Source organism: Strix aluco, chromosome W (genome assembly GCF_031877795.1).
Source record: "Strix aluco isolate bStrAlu1 chromosome W, bStrAlu1.hap1, whole genome shotgun sequence".
Lineage (NCBI taxonomy): Eukaryota > Metazoa > Chordata > Aves > Strigiformes > Strigidae > Strix > Strix aluco.
In genome coordinates this window covers 42,401,775-42,424,463 of record NC_133970.1, presented here as the reverse complement: position 1 = coordinate 42,424,463, position 22,689 = coordinate 42,401,775, and the positions used below count along the sequence as shown (strand labels likewise).

The following is a 22,689-nucleotide window of genomic DNA, read 5'->3' as shown; positions in this document are numbered from 1 at the left end:
CACACCAAATGCACAAGACAGTCACTACTCCTCCAGAAATGTTTGCCAAACTGATCATGAAATGTAGGCAGCGCCTACTATTACTTGCTGGTCAGGAACCTGTGTGTATCATTGTTCCGGTTACTATGCACATGTTACATGGCTAATACAAATGTCTTTAGAATTCCAGACAGCAATCTGTGATTACCCCGGACAGCTTTTAGTACACAGCCCATCACATAAATTATTACAGAAAAATTTTTTATTATATGCCATGCCAAAGTGCAGCCATGTACCATTGCAAGCCTTGACTGTGTTTACTGATGGATCTGGAAAAACGGGGAAGTCAGTCATAGTATGGCAAGACCCACATACTCAAATTTGGCAATCGGACATTACCCAATCCCCGGGATCACAACAGATCGTTGAGCTAGCTGCAGTAGTCCATGTATTTCAATGCTGGGACACCCCAATTAACATTGTTACTGCTTCTGCTTATGTTGCCAATCTTGTACAGCGTATGGAGAATTCGTGTTTGAAGGACGTTACTAATTCTCTGTTATATTCATTAATGCACACCCTTTAACGATTATTAAATAATCGCAAGACTTCTTATTTTGTTGTACATATTCGAGCGCATACTGCACTACCTGGACCTTTGGTTGAAGGCAATCGACGAGCAGATGCGTTGACTCTGGCGGCACAGGTGGTACCTGATGTCTTTGAGCAAGCGCGGCTTTCACATGCATTTTTCCACCAAAACACCAGAGCAATACAAAACCAGTTTTCTTTATCAAGGCGTCAGGCTAAAGACATCATTGCCACTTGCCCTGAATGCCAGAGGACTCCCTCTCTTCAACAGCTAGTGGTGTCAACCCTCGGGGACTCACCTCCTCAGAATTATGGCAATCTGACGTCACTCACTTCGCTGCATTTGGAACGTTAAAATATGTACATGTGTCTGTCGATACCTTTTCTGGAGCAGTGTTTGCGTCCTGCCATACAGTGGGGAGTCAAGCATCTGACCGGCATTCCCCACTCACCGACCGGACAGGCCATTGTGGAGTGTACGCGTGGCACGCTAAAGCGTCTATTGCAACAACAAAAAGGGGGAGATGGAGGGTATCAATCTACACCTCACGAAAGGCTAAATAAGGCATTTTATGTCATGAACTTTTTAAACATTTCCCCTGTCTCACAGGTGCCACCAATATTGCATCACTTCTCGTCGCAGATACCGGATCAACAAGAAGTCCAGGGCAAGGCTCAAGTGTTAGCAAAAAACCTGGAAAGTGGTAACTGGGAAGGACCAGATCCTTTAATAACCTGGGGAAGAGGTTATGCTTGTGTCTCCACAGGTCACGGTCCCCGGTGATTACCGGCAAGGTGTGTGCGACCATACCTGAGGTGTGAGAGGCAGCTTTTGGTGGACACTCAGGAGCCAGCTGTGGGTGCTGTGGGTGCCCCTGTGCCAACAGTTTGCGGTCTCTTCGACTGATCATTTAAGCAGAATGGATGGGTAATGCTTGCTACTGCAATAGGACAAAATACACTATCTCGGTCCTTAATCACACTGCAGTTGCCAACTCTTTTAAGAGAAAATGCTAACAGTACTTGCAACTCCTTGATGAAATATATAGGCTTACTAGTCACTAGTGAAAGATGTAGCTTAGGCAAAATGTAGTTATTAATAAGGATGAAATGCTATAAGAATGTGTGTATTCAACTTCCTTTGTTTAGCGATATTAAGAATTAAGAACTCAAGTGTTTAACCTTATTAGAAACTCCCTTGGTTTTCCCCCTTGAGTGGTGGCCAGGCTCTGGGTGGAACCCAACAGGAGGATGAAATCAGATGTTTCCGCTCAAAGAAAATTGCCAGTTATTTTGGCCTGCTGATTTAGAGGCTGGACCTGCTTGCAGCGATGTTGGATGCCTCACCTACGGATGGACGCATCGCGTAGGATTTCCAATTTGCAAGGAAAGCTACTCCAAATCCTCGCTGCATCCAGGGTTCCCCAGCAATTGCGGATCTGAATGTTAGTACCCTGTTAAGTAAGTGTGCTATTCTGTATTTTCCTTACTGTTTATTATGTAGTATTTAGTCATATCCTTTAATTATTGCTAGTGAAATTAGCCTACTCTTTTTAACTAGTAACTGTAACTGCTGTATTGGTTTTAGCCTTTTGTGGAACTATTTTAAGTATACTGTGTTTTTTTGAAGTTTGTCTAAACCTTAATTGATAAAGCTTTGAAACAAGTCTTGCAGGTGCAGGTGCAAAACAAAGAAAGGGGAGATGTGGGAGACATTGGCCTGTCAGCATTGCACAGCCTCTGAGAAGCAGCAGGGCTTTGATGAGAAACAGGCCTTGGGAGAAAGATAAGAAACTGCTGAGCTGTGCCAAGGTGGCAGGGAAAAACAACGGCCAGCTGCAACACTGAACTGTGGAAAAGTACTGAACTGTGAGAAGTTACCACCGCGTGAACAGCGCATGAACGAGAGGGTGATTGGTCTGCACAGCGCGTGTTAGAGTGGTCTGATGCTGATAGGAGAAAAGGTTGATAGCTGTCTAATTGCTGATTTGCTAATTATGAAGTAAGATCTTTAACCATAAGTATGTACTATTGTAATAATAAAGGGTCTTTCCTTCTGCACTTCATGAAGATTCCGTGCTTCAATTGCCACTGCTAAGTAGAAATGTAATTACCCATGCTGGGAGATGGCCAGAAGACCACAACTAACATCCCTCCCCTCTTGTGAAATATGCAATGTTTTTCTGTACTCGGGGCTTCAATTTCATGTCTCATCTGAAAGATGATTAGGATGGCAGTCACAAGGAGTAATTTCCACTCTACAGTCCTGAGAGCTGGTTTAGACATACTTGAGATGCGAGTAACATAGACAGAGCTGGGAAAGGAGGCTTTCATCCAGTGCTGGCATGACAGACCCTTTGATAATGCTGCTCCCTTGGTAGAGGGGATTCTTTATGCCATGTCTAAGCAGAGAGAGTTGCTGCAGGTACTTCCCTTCACAGGTCTCTGGAGCTGTAATTTATTTGGAGTGGAAGCTTGATTTAGGCTTTACTTGCCCATACACTACTTAGCAGGTGTCTCTCTGAGCTAAAGTTATTGCTTTCCACAGGGCAACAGAATCATTGACTCCTGGTGGCTCTGTACCCAATTCTAATTAGGAAGAACTCGATATATAACCCATGTATTAGTATGTCCCTCAAATCAAAGTCAGATATCCAAAAACCCTAAACTTCAAAGCAAAGTTCTTCAAGCATCTCTGCATTTTTCAGCTCAGTCTATGGATGATAAATCCTCACAGAATCATTTGCCTTCCTTAATTCATTATGAAGTGGAGAGTGTTGTTATACCTGTAGACTGGAAATTCTTACCTGCTATTTAGGAATATGAAATCAATAAATAATTATTTTTTGTCTTTTTGAAGAAAAACTTAAAATCCAGAATTCAAAAGAAAATGTTATAGCTTTCTCTTTCCCAATAAGAGTAACATGGTTTGGAAGATAAGGTATGTTTAATTCTGTATTTACTAAAAATATATTTTCCCCGAAAATATTCTTAGAGTAACAAATGCTGACTTTTTTTTTATAAAGTATTTTAAGAATTTTTTTATAAAGTATTATTAGTATTAAGAAAATGTTTGATAGCTGCAGCATAGAGCCCCATGAAAGCTAGTATCTGAATGATCACTCCATAATGGAACATTTCAGCAGCACTGAGTTGCAAACACGCTGCACATGACTGGGCATCCCAGATCACTGTCATGCTGTATGACTCTAAGCTATCATGGTGTAAAGCATGTTGCTTGACTAGGTTAGTAAGAAGTATTTGCATTTTTGCAGCATATTTAAACTGAAGATCTCCAAGCACTGTAGAAGCACAGGGTCATTAACTGGTTAAATAATTCTGCTTTCAGGGCGATATCACCCATTCTTTAGTATGGTGAAACACGTGGCCAACTGAAACTGTGAGATGGTGTAAACTCAGTGAAGCTATGCTGGTTTTGGTGGAACAAGAAGTTGGTTTATGCTGAAGGATCTGTCCTTACTGTATTCCACTCCACCAAGACTGAAACGTGTCTCCTTGCTGCTGGATGAGACTTCACAACCACTATTCCTGTGAGTACCACACAGACCTTTGGGATGGGAAGTCAAGCATATTCCCCTACCTGGTTTCACTTGCCAGGGGACATCTGAGGCAAAGTCATTGGTGTCTGGTAGGATGCTTCATATTTGTGAATTTGTGCAGACTTCAATTGAGTGTCTTATCTGAAAGTTATTGTTTTGATCTAAACACATCACTGCCCTTTAAAAATTCATTTTGATCTTTGCAAAACCCATTTGGGTAGTAGCTACTGCATCACTTAATGCTGGCATAGCAATCTACCAATTACTAAGGTCTTTCCAGTTTCCTTACAAGAATGTGTGTTATCAATCTAAACCACATACCTGAACAGGACTGGGAAGGAGTGGATTAAAGGGAAACAAGCAGAAGCATCCAGAGTGACTTAATGTTGATCCAGAGCCCGCTTAAATCAAAGGGAATGTCCCACTGATGTGAATGAGGTTTGAAGCAAAAGCAAGAGGAAGGGAAAGGGGGAAGAAAGAACCCCCCCCAAAAGCAAGCAGAGAGGTAAAGACCTAATGCTGACATCTTCATTCCTCTCCACGGTGGTGTTATTGATTTACCAATAAGTAGAAGAAATTGTGTTTGATTAAATAGAAATATAAAAAAATATATAAGAAATATTCAGTAAAATTTTTGTTTGTTGTGGTTTGTGTTGGCAACCGATTGCTGCTTTAGAGTCACCTATACAGTCCCATAACAAGGCCAAAGAGATTGGTCATAATCATTTAGTAGAAATGTTTGGAACCTAGGTAACCAAATACAAACTGATCTGCAAGTTGATTTATAATATATAGATAGGACCAGGAGAATACAAGTAGTTGTCAAAGTCTAGGATTAATAGAAACTTGGGGAAACAACCGTAACAGCTTACAAGTACTTGCCAAGGAAACTGTGTTTGTGTATGAAACTGTGTCCTTGGAAATTGTATATGAAAAGTTCTATATAAGATGGGTGATTTTAGTGCTTGGCGCGCGTTGTTGGTGAGAATACTCTCCTGCGCGCCCGGCTGTCAATAAAGAAGAGTCTGCTTATCTGCATCAAATTGGTGTTGATAAGTTCTTTATTCCGGATTTTCGGTAACAGGTTCTGGCGACCCAGATGGGACCTCGCTGAGAGAGACCGGAGGAATCGGGGACCTGATCGGTTCCAGCCGGCACCGAGGATTTCTCGGGGATACCCATCAATCCCCGATCCGTAAGGCTCTTCGCGACGTTCCCTGGATTTTGGTAAGACACTTCTTTTTGTATTAGGAGTGGGTTAGGGTCCCACCCTGCAAAGTGGGTTAGAGTCCCACTTAGGAGTGGGTTAGAGTCCCACCCTTGGAAAGTGGGTTAGAGTCCCACACAGTGGGTTAGAGTCCCACTGTATAAGCCTGCCTGTCAGACGCGGCGAAAGCTGCGCAGGGTTGGGCTAGAGGATCCTCGTGTATTGGAAGCCTAGGCGTCTGCCCGTAAGACATAAGCGAAAGCTATTGCAGGGTTGGACAATTGTGGATTGGGAAACAAGAGAACCTATATGCTATAGCGTTCTCAAAGGAAGTGTCTCTAACAAGAAGTTAGAAGTTTTACATGTGTTGTATTGTAAAATTGGGGTTTTTTTTGGAGAGTATTGTATAAGAATTTAAGAATTGTATAATATTGTGTTATATACCTTTGTATATAGTAACAGTTGTGGAAAGGTGTGAGCGTGAGTGTGTTTGTAAGTGTGAGACGTGCAATTGAGCACGAAGCGAGTGCGGAGTTCGGATCCGTGTTTCTGTTACTCCGCGAGGGGTGCAGCCGGAGAAGAACGAAGCGACAGATTTGAGTGATTGATTGTGTATTGTACTGTAAAGTGATTTATTATGGCATCTAAGCTGACTCATTTGTTTAAAAGTAAAAGTATGGGTAATCTGGCTGCAAATGACAAAGTTCCGAAAACTTCTCCGTTAGGATGTTTGTTAGCACATTGGGGAGATTTGCATGATGATTTGCGAAAGAGTCAGATGATTGAATATTGCAATCAGTGGTGGCCTCTGTATATTTTGGAAGATCAGGAAAAATGGCCTGTGAATGGGACACTGAATTATAACACCATTCTGCAGTTAATGCTGTTCTGTAGGAGGGAAGGGAAATGGAGTGAAGTGCCATATGTTGATTTATTTTTCTATTTAAGACAGAGGAAAGATTGACAGAAAGAATGTAAGTTGATTAGTAGGGATAATTTAGTAATGGCTATGACTTCTGACGATAAAAAGGTGAAAAAGTGTTGTTCAACATGTGAGTTGGGAAAAGATTGTTTAAAGAAAAGAATTGCTTCTGTTGAAAAGGATGAAGGGCCAGAATTAGATATATCCCCTCCGCGGAGAGAAAGGCATCGGGGGCGAGAATATAGGGAACAGGTGGAGGAACCAGAGAGTAGTGGAATAGAGGATGTGGAGGAAGGGCCGCCTGAGATTGTAATTCATACTCCTGTCTCCCGAAGAACTCGGCAGCAGGTGCAAACAATAGCTCCTCTAGAGCAGGGCGTTGGTAATGATGGGCCAGTGTATGTGAAAGTGCCTTTTTCAGTTACGGATTTGATGGCTTGGAAGCAGGCAGCAGGTATATATAGAGAAGATCCTGAAAGAGTAGGCAGAGTGGTAGATACTATAATCAGAACACAGAATCTGGATTGGAGTGATTTACAGGTGATCTTGGATAATTTACTGGATGATACAGAAAAGCAGATGGTATTAAAGGCTGGCAAAGCACAGGTAGAAGTGGCTGTATTGAGTGGGACAACAGGTGGAACAGTAGAGCAGAATTTTCCATCTGGGGATCCGCAGTGGGATCCAAATAATGTAGAGCACAGAGAAAGACTGCATCGATACCAGAAATGGATTTTGTATGGAGTTAAACATGCCATGCCTAAGTCTCTGAATTGGTCTAAATTATATGAGGTGAGACAAGATAAGAATGAATCTCCCTCAGCGTTTCTGGAGAGATTGAAGGAAGCAGCCCGAAAATATACTGACTTAAGAGTAGAAACAGAGGCGGCTCAGATACAATTGGCTTTGATTTTTATGGGACAATCGGCACCAGATATAAGAAAGAAACTCCAGAAACTTGAAGGAGAGGATTAAAGGAGTTTGAATAAAATGCTAGAAGCAGCATGGAAAGTATATAACAACAGGGAAAAAGAGGAAAAGAAGACCAGAGAAAGTAGATTGTTGGCTGTAATGACAGGGACAGCAGGCAGAGGAAGGGGCAGAGGAAGAGGACGAGGAATTGGTGGAAGGGGAGGATTTATGAATTATGGTAATCAAAACTTTAATACCCCCTTAGGAGTGAATCAGTGTGCCTTTTGTAAACAAGAAGGGCATTGGAAGAGAGACTGCCCAAGAAATGGGAATGCTCAGCAAGAAATAGCCAAATTGATGGTTTTAGATGACTGAAGGGGACTGGAGGGGAACCCAGCTGAGCCTCTGGTTGTAATTAAGCTGGGAGATAAAGAAGTTAAATTTTTAGTGGATACGGGAGCAACATTTTTGGTATTGAATACTTGTAAAGGAAAAATTGGAACAAAACCAGCAAACATAATAGGAGCAACAGGGAAGGAGGAAAATAGACCATTCCTGCAACCCCTGGATTTAAAATTTGGAAATAAAATAATTACACATGAATTTTTGTATGTACCAGAGTGTCCAATACCCTTGTTAAGAAGGGATTTGTTATCCAAATTAAATGCACAGATTGTTTTTGAAGAAGGAGAACTTTTCTTGAAGATACCTGAATCAAAAACAGGAGAAATCCTGATGATACAGGAAAAAGTGAAAGAGCAGGAAAATCCACCAGAGGTGGATTCTGCAGTGATTCCTACAGTATGGGAAACAGATATTCCTGGCAAATCAAAATTGGCAGAGCCTGTGAAAATAGATTTAAAAGAAGGTGCAGGGACAGTAAAAATTAAGCAATATCCAATCAAACCAGAAGTCAGACAGGAGCTGAAGAAATTGATTGATAAATTTTTGGAGTACAAAATTTTAGAAGAATGCGAATCTGAGTATAATACTCCTATTCTACCAGTTAGAAAACCCTCAGGTGAATATAGGTTAGTACAAGACTTGAGAGCAGTAAATCAAATAGTCAAGGACATATATCCTGTGGTGGCAAATCCTTATACATTGTTAACAGCGTTAAAGGAGACTCATCAGTGGTTTACAGTGCTTGATATAAAAGATGCTTTCTTTTGTATACCTTTGGAGAAGAAAAGCAGAAAATTGTTTGCTTTTGAGTGGGAAAATCCACAAACAGGACGAAAAATGCAGTTGACATGGACAAGACTACCCCAAGGATTTAAAAATAGCCCAACGATTTTTGGAAATCAGCTGGCAAGAGAGCTTGAAATTTGGAAACAGGATAAACCAAGGCCTGGACATTTACTTTTACAATATGTGGATGACATACTGATTGCCACAGAAGAAAGATTTACCTGCATACAGGTAACAACAGACCTTTTAAATTTTCTGGGACTGAATGGGTACAAGGTATCTCGGAAGAAAGCCCAAATAGCCTGTCAGACTATGATTTATCTGGGCTTTGAAATTTCAAAAGGGCAGCGACAATTAGGAAAAGATCGCAAAGAAACTATTTGTAGTATACCTGAGCCGAAAAATATTCATGAACTCAGAGCATTCTTGGGAATGGCAGGGTGGTGTCGCCTTTGGATCATGAACTACGGTCTGATAGCTAAACCATTGTATGAGGCCCAGAAAAACTTTCCTTTCGTATGGGGCCCACAACAGCAAAAGGCTTTTATGGAATTAAAACGCGCCTTAATGTCTGCACCTGCTTTAGGACTTCCGGATTTAACCAAAGATTTTCAGTTGTTTGTCCATGAGAGACAACGTCTGGCGTTGGGTGTGCTGACTCAGCGGATAGGAAGCTGGAAACGACCGGTTGGATACTTCTCCAAACAACTGGACACAGTGAGTAAAGGGTGGCCGAACTGCCTTCGAGCAGTGGCTGCAACAGTGATGCTCATACAAGAAGCTCGGAAATTGACTTTGGGAAGAACAATAACGGTCCATGTCCCACACATGGTGATAACTGTTTTAGAACAAAAGGGGGGACATTGGCTGTCTCCGAGCCAAATGATGAAGTACCAGGTAATACTGACTGAACAAGATGATGTGATTCTAAAAGCAACTAACCTGGTAAATCCTGCAGTGTTTTTAAGTTCCATACAGGACGAAGGACAACTGGAACATGACTGCCTGGCTGCTATTGAGTATGTTTATCCCAGTCGAGACAATTTGAAGGACGTACCATTGGAGCGACCAGACTGGGAACTGTATACAGATGGTAGCAGCTTTATGGAGCAAGAGGTCCGATACGCTGGATATGCGGTAACAACAGACACCACAGTTAGAGAAGCAAAGGCATTGACGGGTACCACATCAGCTCAGAAAGCAGAACTTATTGCTTTAATTCGAGCCTTAGAACTAAGTGAAAAGAAGAAAGTAAATATTTGGACAGACTCAAAGTATGCTTTTGGGGTAGTACATGTCCATGGAGCTTTGTGGAAAGAAAGAGGATTATTGTCCTCCCAGGGATCAAATATTAAGCATCAAAATGAAATTTTACAATTATTACAAGCAGTTCAAAAACCAGCTCAAGTAGCAATCATGCACTGTAAAGCACATCAAATTGGGAACACAAAAGAAATTGTTGGAAATAATTTGGCTGACCGAATGGCAAAGAAAATAGCAAAGGAACGAGCATTCCAAATGGCATTAATTCCCTCCAAGACAGTAACCCTTCCTAGAGAAAAGCCAAAATACTCGGTGGAAGATGAGAAACTAGGTCAATTTCTGAATGCCAAGAAAAATTTAGCTGGATGGTGGATAACTCCTCATGGACGAGTAGTAGTTCCACCTTTATTAATGAGAGAAATAATGCAAACCAAACATCAAGAATGTCATTGGGGAGCAGAAGCTCTAGTAACATCTTTACAAAAACAAGTTATATCAGTGAAGATGATGGACATGGCTAAATTAATAACTGCAAAATGCGAAGTATGTTTGAAAAATAATCCAGTGATCAAGAAAAGAGTTCAAATGGGCAGGTTAAAATCTGGTACGGAACCTGGAGATTATTGGCAAGTAGATTTTTCAGAATTACCTAGACAAAATGGGTATCGATACATCCTGGTGGGGGTTGATACTTTTACAGGATGGCCAGAAGCTTTTCTCTGCCACACCACACAAGCAAAAGAAGTAGTAAAGTGGTTACTACGAGAAATAATTCCAAGATTTGGAGTTCCTATTGGAATTTCCTCTGACAGAGGTCCACACTTTGTTGCAGAAGTAGTCCAAAATGTTAGCAAAATTTTGGGCATCACTTGGGACTTACATACTTCATGGAGGCCACAATCCAGTGGGAAAGTAGAAAGAATGAATCAAACTTTAAAGAGACAAATAAGCAAAATCTGTCAAGAAACTAATTTAAAATGGCCTCAAGCGCTTCCATTGGCATTGTTATGAATTAGAGTACAACCAAAGAGTGGAACCTCAGTCAGTCCTTATGAATTATTGTATGGGAAACCTTATGAATCCCCAGAACCAAATCCAAACATGCATGTGAAAGGGAAACAAGATGTGTATAACTATTTACTTTCTTTAGGAAAAACTTTGACTGCAATTCGGAGCGCAATACTGTGGAACAGACCATTATCCCTTGAAAATCCTGTGCATGACTTTCAACCAGGAGACTATGTCTATGTGAAGACGTGGACTTCCGAACCTCTGCAAGAACGCTGGAAGGGACCTTTCCAGATACTGTTAACCACCTTTACGGCTATCAAGATTGCAGAATCAGATGCTTGGATACACTATACCTGGGTGAAGAAGGCGCCCACTCCATGGAAGATTACTAGCCATGACCCAAAGACTTTAAAACTGACTCTGAAACATGTCTAATTTTTCATATCAGTTTGTGATTATTCTCCTTGTGTTAGCTAAGCAGGTGATATTGGTGTGGACTGATTCAGTGGTGAGAAACAAAAGACAACAAGACACAGAACAATTGATCAACATTCCCAAAGAAATGCCTGAGGAAAATTTGATGTTAGGATTGATTAAGGGATTTGCCAACTTGCAGAATGTTACACAGATTACTGCTTGTTTGCCAATACCAAGAGAAGTAGGTGAATCTATTCCTTGGGGAATTTTAACTATGAATTTGACCAACCTGGAACATAAAAATGAATCCACTTATTGTGAGCAAAGGCCAGTGACTCAATGGAATGAACAGGTGAAAGTTATCAGAAAACAATGGAAATCGGTGGGCAGAGAGGCAGATTGTCTAAAACTCTTGAATCATCAGTTTACACCAACGACTCATCTAGGTTTAGGGCTAGAAGCAGGTCCAGAACAGGGATTGTTAGGGTGGTGTTCATACGATGAACAGATTAAAAACAATGTGAGCAGAAACATCATGGAATGGCAGTGTAACAAAACTGGTCAAAGTACACAAACACAGGCACAGTGGAATTCTGTGTGGTCCATGTCCATATTTTCTCAGTTTCAGTACATGGGTAAAACTCCCTGGTGTTTTACTTGGGACGGTACTTGGATTAAAGGTGTACTCGCAATTCTTCCTTCAGTAGTAGATAAAGGTACTACACAAATAGAAAAGGAACATGTAGTACCATGGTGGAAGTGTGAAAAGGTGTATGATTGCACCAATGCAAACTCAATAATTCAAAGAATTCCTCCCTTAGCAGCTGCTCTGAAGTTTGGTTGTTACTGTCAAGGTTTTCATAATAACCTCACTTTGACAAGTATATTCACGCCCAGGAGAGGATACTTTTTCAGTTGTAAGAAATCTACCATTCAAAGTCCAGGACATTTGGTTTGGGCATTAAGTGATGGAACCTGGACAACTCACTTGCCAGTAGATGGTAAGGTGAAACAAGTTACTTTAGGCATGCCGACATTGTGTCCAAATTGGAAGAAATCACCATTCAAAGGACCCTTAGAAGATTTAAGATTAAAACGAACCAAGAGGTCTGAAACAGATGATGACACATGGAATGAACCATCAACAGGAGTGAAAATTGGCTGGGCTTTAGAGTCCCTTTTGAACCCAATAGCTTCATATAGAAACAGAGAATGGCTCTATCAGTCAACAGGACAAGTAGAAAAATTGGCCAACGTCACAAGGAAAGGATTTAAAGAATTAAACATTCAATTACAGGCAACTTCCCGAATGACACTTCAGAATAGGATGGCATTGGACATGCTTCTGTTAAAGGAGCATGAAGTGTGCGGATATCTCAAGGATAGCTTAGATCATTGCTGCATTCATATTCCTAATGTCACTCAGGATGTAGAGCATGATCTAGATCTCTTAGGCAAAATCGAAAAAGAGACAGAAACAATTCGAGAAGATATGTCCGAAGATTGGTTGGGAAAGATTTTTAGTGGATTAGGATGGAACCTGAGCTCTTGGCTGAAATCCCTAATCAAGACCTTGTTTTTGCTGTTAATTGTCTTTGTGATGATCATGTTAATTTATGCTTGTCTTAAAAGACAGTTTATTAATAGACTTGCAGCACACGAAGGATTATGAGAGAAGTACCACATATGCCACCTGGATACAGTCCATCACCAAAATATGGTGAAACAAATACTAACTTTGAAAATGAAAATGAATAAAAATGTGAAAGTATTGAAATAATATTCAACACTTTCAAAGGGGGGAAATGTTATTGATTTACCAATAAGTAGAAGAAATTGTGTTTGATTAAATAGAAATATAAAAAAATATATAAGAAATATTCAGTAAAATTTTTGTTTGTTGTGGTTTGTGTTGGCAACCGATTGCTGCTTTAGAGTCACCTATACAGTCCCATAACAAGGCCAAAGAGATTGGTCATAATCATTTAGTAGAAATGTTTGGAACCTAGGTAACCAAATACAAACTGATCTGCAAGTTGATTTATAATATATAGATAGGACCAGGAGAATACAAGTAGTTGTCAAAGTCTAGGATTAATAGAAACTTGGGGAAACAACCGTAACAGCTTACAAGTACTTGCCAAGGAAACTGTGTTTGTGTATGAAGCTGTGTCCTTGGGAATTGTGTTTGTGTATGAAACTGTGTCCTTGGAAATTGTATATGAAAAGTTCTATATAAGATGAGTGATTTTAGTGCTTGGCGCGCGTTGTTGGTGAGAATACTCTCCTGCGCGCCCGGCCGCCAATAAAGAAGAGTCTGCTTATCTGCATCAAATTGGTGTTGATAAGTTCTTTATTCCGGATTTTCGGTAACAGTGGGAAGAGCACATCCTTGTTAGAGGAAGGTAGTGATGCCTGGTGGAGCTCCCTCCAGTAAACTGGGAACACCCCTGCCAGGCATGGAGCATTTTACACCTCTTCAGCTGGTGGTTTATCAATGTCTCTGATCTCCCAGAAAGGTCAGCGCTTGCGAATTATTTGAGCGCCCCCCCCCCCCCCGGTCCTAATCTCATCCAGATGAGAAGTGTTGAGCACAGCGAGCCTCACAGGGGCTGCTGCCGATGTCAGGACTTAGACAATACTTGGTGGCGGCATGGTCCCACTCCCACTTTCCCCCCATCACCTGCAGGGCTGTTGATTTTGTTCCGAACCCCCCCTTGGACACGTAAAGATATGTTATGGTGCTAATTAAATCCTTTTGTCTAGAGCAAGGCCATGTGGCTCACGAGCAGTTATCCCTCTTATCCCATTTTGAGGCAATGAATGCTGTGGTTTAGAAGGAGCAAGGAAGCCTGGGGAAGATGGCAAGAGAAGCCTGTCACGTCCCACAGGTCTCTTCACTGTCCTGCCAGATGCCTGCATGGTTATGGAGATGTGACTAGAGAAGTAAAGGCCATCTTTGGAGCCAGTGTGATTCATACCCCCTGTCAGGCAGCCAGGCTGCCTGGATTTCTATTCTGGGAGCCAGAAATATATGATTTATTAGTTCATTTATGGAACAAGGCAGGAGACAGGGAACATGATCCTATGATTTTATTTTATTTATAGAAAGAATTAAGAGAAATTATGGTAACAGTGGAAAACTGCTGGCCCAAAGATTGTAGAATCACCTGTCTTGGCAGCAGTGGGGTGGGATGGTCCACGAACCTTAGTCCCCTTCCAGGCAGAACCTGCTGTCCAAAGGAAAGTGAGGCTGAGCTATCAAGAGCCATTGGATTTTGATGAAAGAAATTACTGCAAATTAACATTTAGGTATTACACATCCATTGCTTCTTTCATCCCAAAGGACAAGACATGACTTTATAAATGATGTTTAGGTAGCATAGTCAGAAGAATAATTCATTACTGGAAGGAGGGCCGGGCCTGCTGCTGGTGAGTTATGAATGAGTTCCTAATGTATTATTATTTCTTAATAGAAGGAAAGGGTGTGCTGTGTCTTGCCCTGAATTAAACAAGCCAGTCTGTGTTTACACAAAGACATTGCATGGAGTGCATGTTTTTTAAAGACCAGATCAACAGTGAGGAGAAAAAAGATAGGTCTGAGTTTGCATCTCCATTCTCTTCCATCGGCTTCTCCAACATCAACAGTGTAAAATGAGGCTTCAGCCTTCTGCATTAATTCGAGCAGATGGCCTTGCATTGATGATACCCCACTCTGCCCTAGACTTTATGACTTTGGGCAAGTAAATTCAGGGCAAATTCAGCTGTGAGGCATGAAGGACACTTAGATGCTGGATTCTCATCAACTTTCACCCAGAATTACCCTTGAAAAATCTCCCCTTTATGTTTCTGTGTTCATGTAAAACTAAAGTCTAATGACTTTCCCATTTTCTATTTACCCTGACAGCCTGAGGGGGTCAGCCACTATCTCTCTAGTGACTGTCACAGGGAGGCTTTTATTAACTGAGGACTTGAGCCCATGCTGGAATCTAAATGAGAGTAAATTTTGTTGGTTAATTGATACTCTGAATCATGGTCTGTTTAATTGTTATCTATTTTTATTATGGGTATGTCTAAGTTTCTGTTTATGTTACCTGGATATTTTGAAGGCACCCTTGGGAAGTGCGGTAGTGGAGTGATGACTTCAAGTTTGACCTTCGTAATTCTGTTTTCTAGATTTAAATAAATATTAAGATCTAGATGCTTCAGTATTCACTGGTTATTACTTCTCTACTGGGATGAGGAACAAGAATGGCTTTGACTTTTGCTACAAACTGGTTAAATATACTGATTAATTGTGTTGAAGACCAATTCATTCCCAGACATTGTATTGTTACTTCTTTTGCTAATCTTTTGTGTCTTGTCCCTTAGAGGAACATTCAGATGACCTAATTGCAGCCATTTTGGGTATCTATTCTAAACCATGAGTTACTTCAGACAGACAGATGTCTCTGAGGGGCTAGTCTCTCTCTCCATCAACTCTAAGACAAGTGTAGATGATAAGATTACAGATGACCCCAAAGTTTTATACCTTGACCAACACTTTGATATAATTCAGCCAGGTCAAACCTGGCCTTTAGTTGATAAGCTGCTGAGTATGGGAACTTTCCTGTACGAGGTTTGTATGGTGCTTAGCACACAGCAATTCCATGTAAGACCAAGAATAACCACATTTCCAACAGTAGTAATCTGCTAGAGTTTGTAAGAGGGTAAAGAGCATGCTCCTGTTGAGGTGACACCTGCAAACTTGAAGCTGTGGCTCCACACATCTGGCTCACAGATTTGTTTGACTTCCTGAAGATGTGTCTTGCTGAAAGTGGAATATGCTACAAGTTTTGAACTTCAGTTAAACTCCCCAACTTTGTGGAAATGACACTAAAGGCTGCCATGAGCCTGAAGGGGAGTGTGCAGTGGTTATGTGTGCATAGTTGTGAAGAAGGGGTAAGAGATGAGGAAAGTTTCCCCTATGAAAGAAATGATCCAATTTGAAGCAAGTTCCTCATGGGAAGAACTGTGACAGAGGCTGCTCTGTTCCTGTTAATTTTCACAGTACAGTTGTCAGTGGGTCTGTAAACAGTACTCCATGAAGCCAACACTTCCTATCCACACATCAACCATTCAGTTAACAGAAGAAGGAAATAAAGTGCACCACAGCCTTCTATCATGGCTTTGATGTTTCCAAGCAACTTATGAAAGTGTACACAAATCTAATTACAAGCCCCACTGCTCTCCATTTACATGGATCTCAAGTTCAGAGCTGTTTATATCAAAATAATTGTTAAAAATACCTCAGCTGATCTATAGCATTGTTGGCCCCCCACCCTACTCAACAGAGCCGCCATGCTGCTCCTCCCAGGAAGTTTCTGCTGACTCAGAGCTTTGGTGCCAGCATGCACGCATAGTAACAGCTGCTTCCCCGTCACTCTGCAAGTGAGGTGCCTGGGCTACAACTTCATCATGCCCACAAAGACCTATTTTCCCTCCCTCCTCCACTTGCTCAGAGCTCCTTCTACAGACTCTCACTACTTTCCCTTCCATCCCTAATTCACCTGAATATTCCTCTGCTGTGTTGACAGGGGTGAGACCAGCTGCTTGGCCAGTTTCCATAATGGGACTGTGACTGAAGGCAAATTCACAGTGCTTTGAAAAGTCGTAACTGCACTGTAGGAATGCACAGCAATAATAATAGCAGTCACAAATGCAAGCTGGGGTTAGTTTCTTTGATGGGGTGCCTGAGCATCCAAAGCCAGGAAGATGGGAACCGATGCCCCGTTTGCTAGGAGTTTAAAAGAGGGCCACTGCACAGGACATATTGAAAATTACACTTGTTTCTCAGGGTAGTTTTTTATAATCTCATATTTAAGTCACTCTCACTTGGTAAATTAAATAGGTGAAAAATTCCCCTAGCTTAATTAATGGCAATCTCTTACAGTATGAGAGGATAGATAGTACATGGTATAAGGCAAGAAAAGAATACCTTCATCTGTTGATTATTTGTGTTTGGTTGGGAATTTTGGTGCCATGGGTAGACTTCCAAAGAACATGGTAGGTGGAGGCTGAAAGTCAACCTTGTTTAAGGTGTTGTGTCATTCCTATTTTCTCGATTAATAAAAAAATTGTAAATATACCAGTTTTAGAGAACTAATCGGTCTGTCACCTAACAACACCGAGCAATAGCTGCGTAATTTGATATAGGCAGAGATTTGAAGCTGATTTTTGTCATTTTTGTTGATAAGAGATGCACAGAAAAATGTTGAAATGAAAGCCCCCAAGTTCACAAAGTTTTGAGTTGCAGTACTTTTTTTTAAGTTCAACTAACTTGAATCTTTCTCTGAAAGGCAGACATCTGTTCAGTGCTTGTATCGAAGTCTCACATTTTCCTTTCTTTTCACAAAACCAAGTATTCCATCTGAAAAGTAATTTTCACAGAAGATGTTCAGCCATGCATAGATAGGGATGCTATTGCCTTGATGCAGAAGAAATGCTATAGTTTGACAAAGCTGATGCAGACTTCTATAGTAAAACAAAAGAGGACTTGGATCATGTGATGGGGGAAGCCACCTGGCCTTAAATTTCATTAATTAAAAAAATATATAGAATTAACATAGTGTTGACAATCAGTGTGTTAGCAAGTTCATAGTACATCTAATGGATCAGGAGTCAGAGGACTCAGATGTGGGATGCTAGGTTTCTGAATCCCAAATTGCTTTAGTTAGACAGCAAATACCCAGAATGGGATTCAGCTACTCCTGCATTGGACATGAAGTTAGGTGTCCACTTTAAGCTGCAAACTCTGTGGGGAAGCAGATGCCTCCATGGCTCAGGCAATCTTAAAGTACATATCTGAGGTATGCAGGAGAATTACCATCGGAAGAGAGTCTAAATGGACAGCTTTAATATCTGACTTGTAGGTGGCTAAAGTCAGCTGGGATAGAGTCACCCTAGATCTTTAGCTCCAGCAAGATTACTGTGGCAGTGACAAGTGCAGCAGAAGGACTTCAGGGTGGCAAGGTGTCCTGGTTCAGCTAGGATAGGGTTAAGTTTCCCCAGCAGTGGGGAGGAAGCTCTAGCTGGGTTATTCAATACCATGCTGACATCACCTCCGGGCGCCCAAGCGTGGGAGAATCAGTGAACACGCGTGTTGTGCGGTCGCTCTCCTCACTGCTGTATCAGTACATTTTTTGTTCTGTTTATTGTTATTACTGTTATTGCTATTGTTACTGTTCTTGTTGTTGTTCAGTTTGTTGCTGTTACACTGTTGTATTAAACCTCTCCTTATCTCAGCCCCGGGGTTTTGTATTTCACTCTCTGGCCCGTCCGGTCGGAGGGTGGGGGAGGGGCAGCGGCAACGTGGTCTCGGACCCCGGCAGGGCCTAAACCACCACACAAGGGTTTATCACTGGTGAGCAAAGTCAATTGTAGACAGATATGAAGACATGGAGAGAAGGAAAAAAAAACAAGCTGAAGATGATGCCTAAGTAGGAGCATGACTGACAGGTAGGTTGATAATGTTGTCCACAGTGATTGAGAATGGAGGTGGAAAAGAGAGGAGAAAGACTTTGGGAGGAAAAGTTCATGAGCTCTGTGAATATGCATTGTTTATCCATATTCAGCTTGATCTGACATCTAGACATCCACTAGGAAATGCTGGAAAGACAGGCCAAGATTTTTGTTTGGACAGGAGTCAGTCCTGCAGTAGAGAAGTTAGATCTGCATGCTGTTACTATAGAAATAGTAGCTGAATTCGTGTTGGTAGATAAGGCTGCTAGGGACAAGGCTTGGATGAGTAAGGGAAGAGAATAAAGGGAAGCGACCTGTTTATGCCCCCATATGACTGGGAAAGAGAGATGATAGAGGACAGAATAACCAAAACTGAAGGTATAGAGCATATAATTGTTATAAATACATGCAAAAGTACATTAAAATTATGATCAATCATAAAGGAGGACATGGAGGTCAAGTAAAACACTATGCTCAAGCTGATGAGTTGATAGGCAATATGATTTAAAAAGACCCCAAAAAGTTCTCTTGGCAGGTATATACAGAAGGAACTTTGAGACTGTACAAAAGTAAGGGATTTTGGGAAAGTTATTTCTCAAAGCAATTGACTGTGTGAAAATTGGAAAGCTGTAGACCTGTTTGGTGGGCCCTTAGGAGAAACAAGTGCCTTGCATAGAGAAGTGGACTTGTGATGGATGGCAGTTAGGCACCTGTCTAAGGAAAGGTTAATTAAAAAAAAAAAGGAAAAAAACTTTCATAAAAGCAAGTTGCCTTTTGAAACTATTAGGCAACATATGTTGTGTGAACAGGAAGTTACAGTAGAGCAATAATCCTGACAGCTGTGGAGAAACAGGAGTCTGCCGCAGGAAAGAACAGCTCAAGACCTGACAAGAATGATGATGGATGCCCTGTTGGTAGTACACGAGGACAAGGCAAGAGACGTTTAATTTGGCTGAACCACAGAAACAACTTTGAGTTGGCATCCCAGCCGGAAAATGAGGCCAGTCCTAATGGTGAGAGAAATGGGGGGGGGGAAATGAAGGAAGATGGCAGCATTTCTCTGTGACCATCCAAGCCCTGAAAGAAGATGCTCACACTGAAGCACCATGAAAATGAGAATGGGAAGAGAGATCTCTTGCATTATTTGGCTCATCTCATTCAAAGTGCCTTAGAAATTTTGAGGCCCTGAGGGGCAGTCACTCAACAGGTCCTCACTAGTCTGCTGAGCCATGATAACTGCCCATCTGACTGCTCATAGCTCATGGGAGATACAAGGCAATGCCATATAACTTAGCTTATAATGAAGAAGATTAAATTCATAATTTTCTACTTGCTTTTCCTGTGAACTACAAGTGGACATCTGCTGAGGTTCAGCCAATTCATGGAAACTTGTCAAACCATGGAAACTTGAGTGTGAATCTGGGATGTGCATGTAGTAAGGGTTAAATTGTTATGCTTTTTCAGATGCCCAGATTTGGTTATTCAAGAACATATCTAGAACAGGTATTTCAGTCAAATAAGTCAAGAGGAAAAATGGTCGCATTAAAAACTGACTGATGAAATGGCCAAATTCTTTATTATTTTGCAGATCTTAAGTTCAGATGATCTCAGCAGGATACTCCCAAGTGGTCAAGAGACAAGTATTTTTTCTTAACTAAAGTGTGCTGAAAATAGGAAGGATAAGGATATTTTGAGTATAGTAGATCTAGATAAACTCTTGAACTCTACTTGGGTTTTGTCTGTTTTCTCCCATCTTCCTCTCACCTCTGTCACCTGACTTTTTATTACACCTTTTTGTGGTACCACACCCTGTGGAACCGCAATTCCTGATGTCAGTTTATACACATTATCACTTTAGGTCAAAGTTTGAAAGAAAGTTATTAAAAGTACCTCTTTAACCTGTCTCAGGAAAGATGCCCATAATATTTTATTATGAGATGTCAGCATCAAGCCCAAAATTTGTTTTTATTAGAAGGAATCTTTTAGGAAGAGACTTGTAAAAGTATTGTAGTACTTCCAAAAAATGAGACCCCCTTCATCTGTAAGGTTTTTTTCAATAGCATCACTGGTAAACATGTACTATTTTTAGTATCTGATTTGTGTAAGATGGGGTTCCAAAAAAATGATATCTTGATGATTTGCTACTTTTAGAAACCTTTTGCCCTTAAAGAATTTTCCATTTTCGTCCCTGCAAAGACCCAGAGACAATCTGCCAGGCCCACTTTAAACTTATTTGGATAAATTCATGAATTTACATTAGAGTCTCTTACTGAAAGGGAGATTTTACACTCTTAAATATTTAATATTTTTTATTGAGCTTTCCTGTATCCTTTACAAGTTGTCAGCATGCTTCTTAGCCTTTCATGATTTACACTGTGAATAATTAGTAATAAAAATAATATACTATTATAACAAACCAAAACATGTTGGACCAGATTGTCTTTCCTTGCTGACAGTGGAATGCCTTAGATTCCTCTGTATCTGTGTGATGGCATACAAATATCTTTTTGAATAGAAAATACCTTTCCATTTCTACTTTCCTGAAGTATCAGGCTTGAAACCTCATATTACATTGTCCAGGTGGAACAATCCCTCAAATGTTTCCCAGAAGATTCAGTAGTTGGTCTGACTGTATTTCAAAAGTTGGATGTAGGGACCACATTTATGCCTAGGTAGGCACTTTTGTAGTAGCAGCGAGATATGTGCATCACTGTGTGATTTGTCTCTAGTTTCTAATGCCATCACATGAACATGCTGCTCTCTGCTGAATGTTGGCAAAAAGTTCTTTATCCTTCACCTAGAGGCAGGGACTCTTTGGGGAGGGAAAACAAAGAAGCCCTTAAACACAAGTCTCTACTTGATTCATCCCTGTCCCAGTTTCAGCTGGAAAAAAGTTATTTTTCTCCCTAGTAGCTGGTGTAGTGCTATGTTTTGAAATTAGGATGAGAATAATGTTGATAACACACTGATGTTTAGTTGTTGCTAAGCAGTGTTTATACTCCATTAAGGACTTATCAGTTTTTCAGCAGAGGCTGGGAGTGCACAAGAAGCTGGGAGGGGACACAGCCAGGACAGCTGACCCACATGAGCCAAAGGGGTATTCCATACCATATGATGTCATGCCCAGTATATAAACTGGGGGGAGTTGGCCAGGGGACACCGTGGCTCAAGGATTGGCTGGGTATTGATCATCAGGTGGTGAGCAATTGTATTGTGCATCACTGTTTTGTATATTCTATTATTATTTTCTTTCCTTTTCTGTCCTATTAAACTGTGTTTATCTCAACCCATGAGTTTTACTTTTTTTCTTTTCCAATTCTCTTCTCCATCCCACAGTGGGGGGGGATGTGAGCAAGTGGCTGTGTGGTGCTTAATTGATGGTTGGGGTTAAACCACAACAATCCCTCTAAAACTTGAAAGGTTACACTCATGGTGAGTTTGACCCAATGGCATCTGTGAACCATAAGTCTTTTTTCAGGTCATCAAAACTGCTGGTGACCAAACACAGCACCCCTTAGGGTTCTGCAACTGTGTGAAATGACAGCATCATCCTGGCCTTTCCACTGATGAATTAAGCACACCCAAGGCCCTGCATGCCTTAGCTGTTATCCATCCTTCCAGGAAGATGAGTTGCAGAACATAGATAAATCATCCCTCCTTTCTGGAGGAGAGTGGCTGGAGTGATCCTCACTTGCCTGTGTTACAGAGCTACTCACCGGCATTGTCTGGCTGCCATGCAAGGCATTGATGGCTGCTTGGGCCTCTGCATGTGAAGAGTATTTCACAAATGCACACCCTGGAAGAGAAAAAAGAACATAAGAAAGGTTGCATGGGTACCATGAAAGTCCACCTAGATGAGTATCCTGACCTCAGAACTAGCCAATAAAGATGGTTGTGGAAAAAGCATAACAAGCAAACATCCTGGTTCTTCCTTTCCAAACTCCAGTCATCAGCAGCCTGAGTACCTCTTAAAGCAAATCTGCATTCAGAATCCCCATACTGCTAGTAATGGGCATCAATGGACCCAAACTTAGAAAGTACAGTTTGAATTCACTTATATTTTGACCTCCACAGCTTTCCATGGCAGTGTTGCACAATTTTACAGTTTATTGGGTGAAAATTAATTTCCTTTTATT

At 41.1% G+C, this 22,689-nt stretch overlaps 1 protein-coding gene across 32 annotated transcripts in view; it reads right to left on the bottom strand.

The window, feature by feature from the left end:
* LOC141917810 (CUGBP Elav-like family member 4) overlaps positions 1-22,689 on the bottom strand; it is a 1,125,997-nt gene that overhangs the window by 140,208 nt on the left and 963,100 nt on the right. For all 32 annotated transcript variants that reach the window (XM_074811355.1, XM_074811370.1, XM_074811383.1 and 29 more), the window contains one exon: positions 22,270-22,349. In XM_074811355.1, the coding sequence (XP_074667456.1) occupies positions 22,270-22,349 (80 nt within the window). The remainder of the gene's footprint in view (positions 1-22,269; positions 22,350-22,689) is intronic.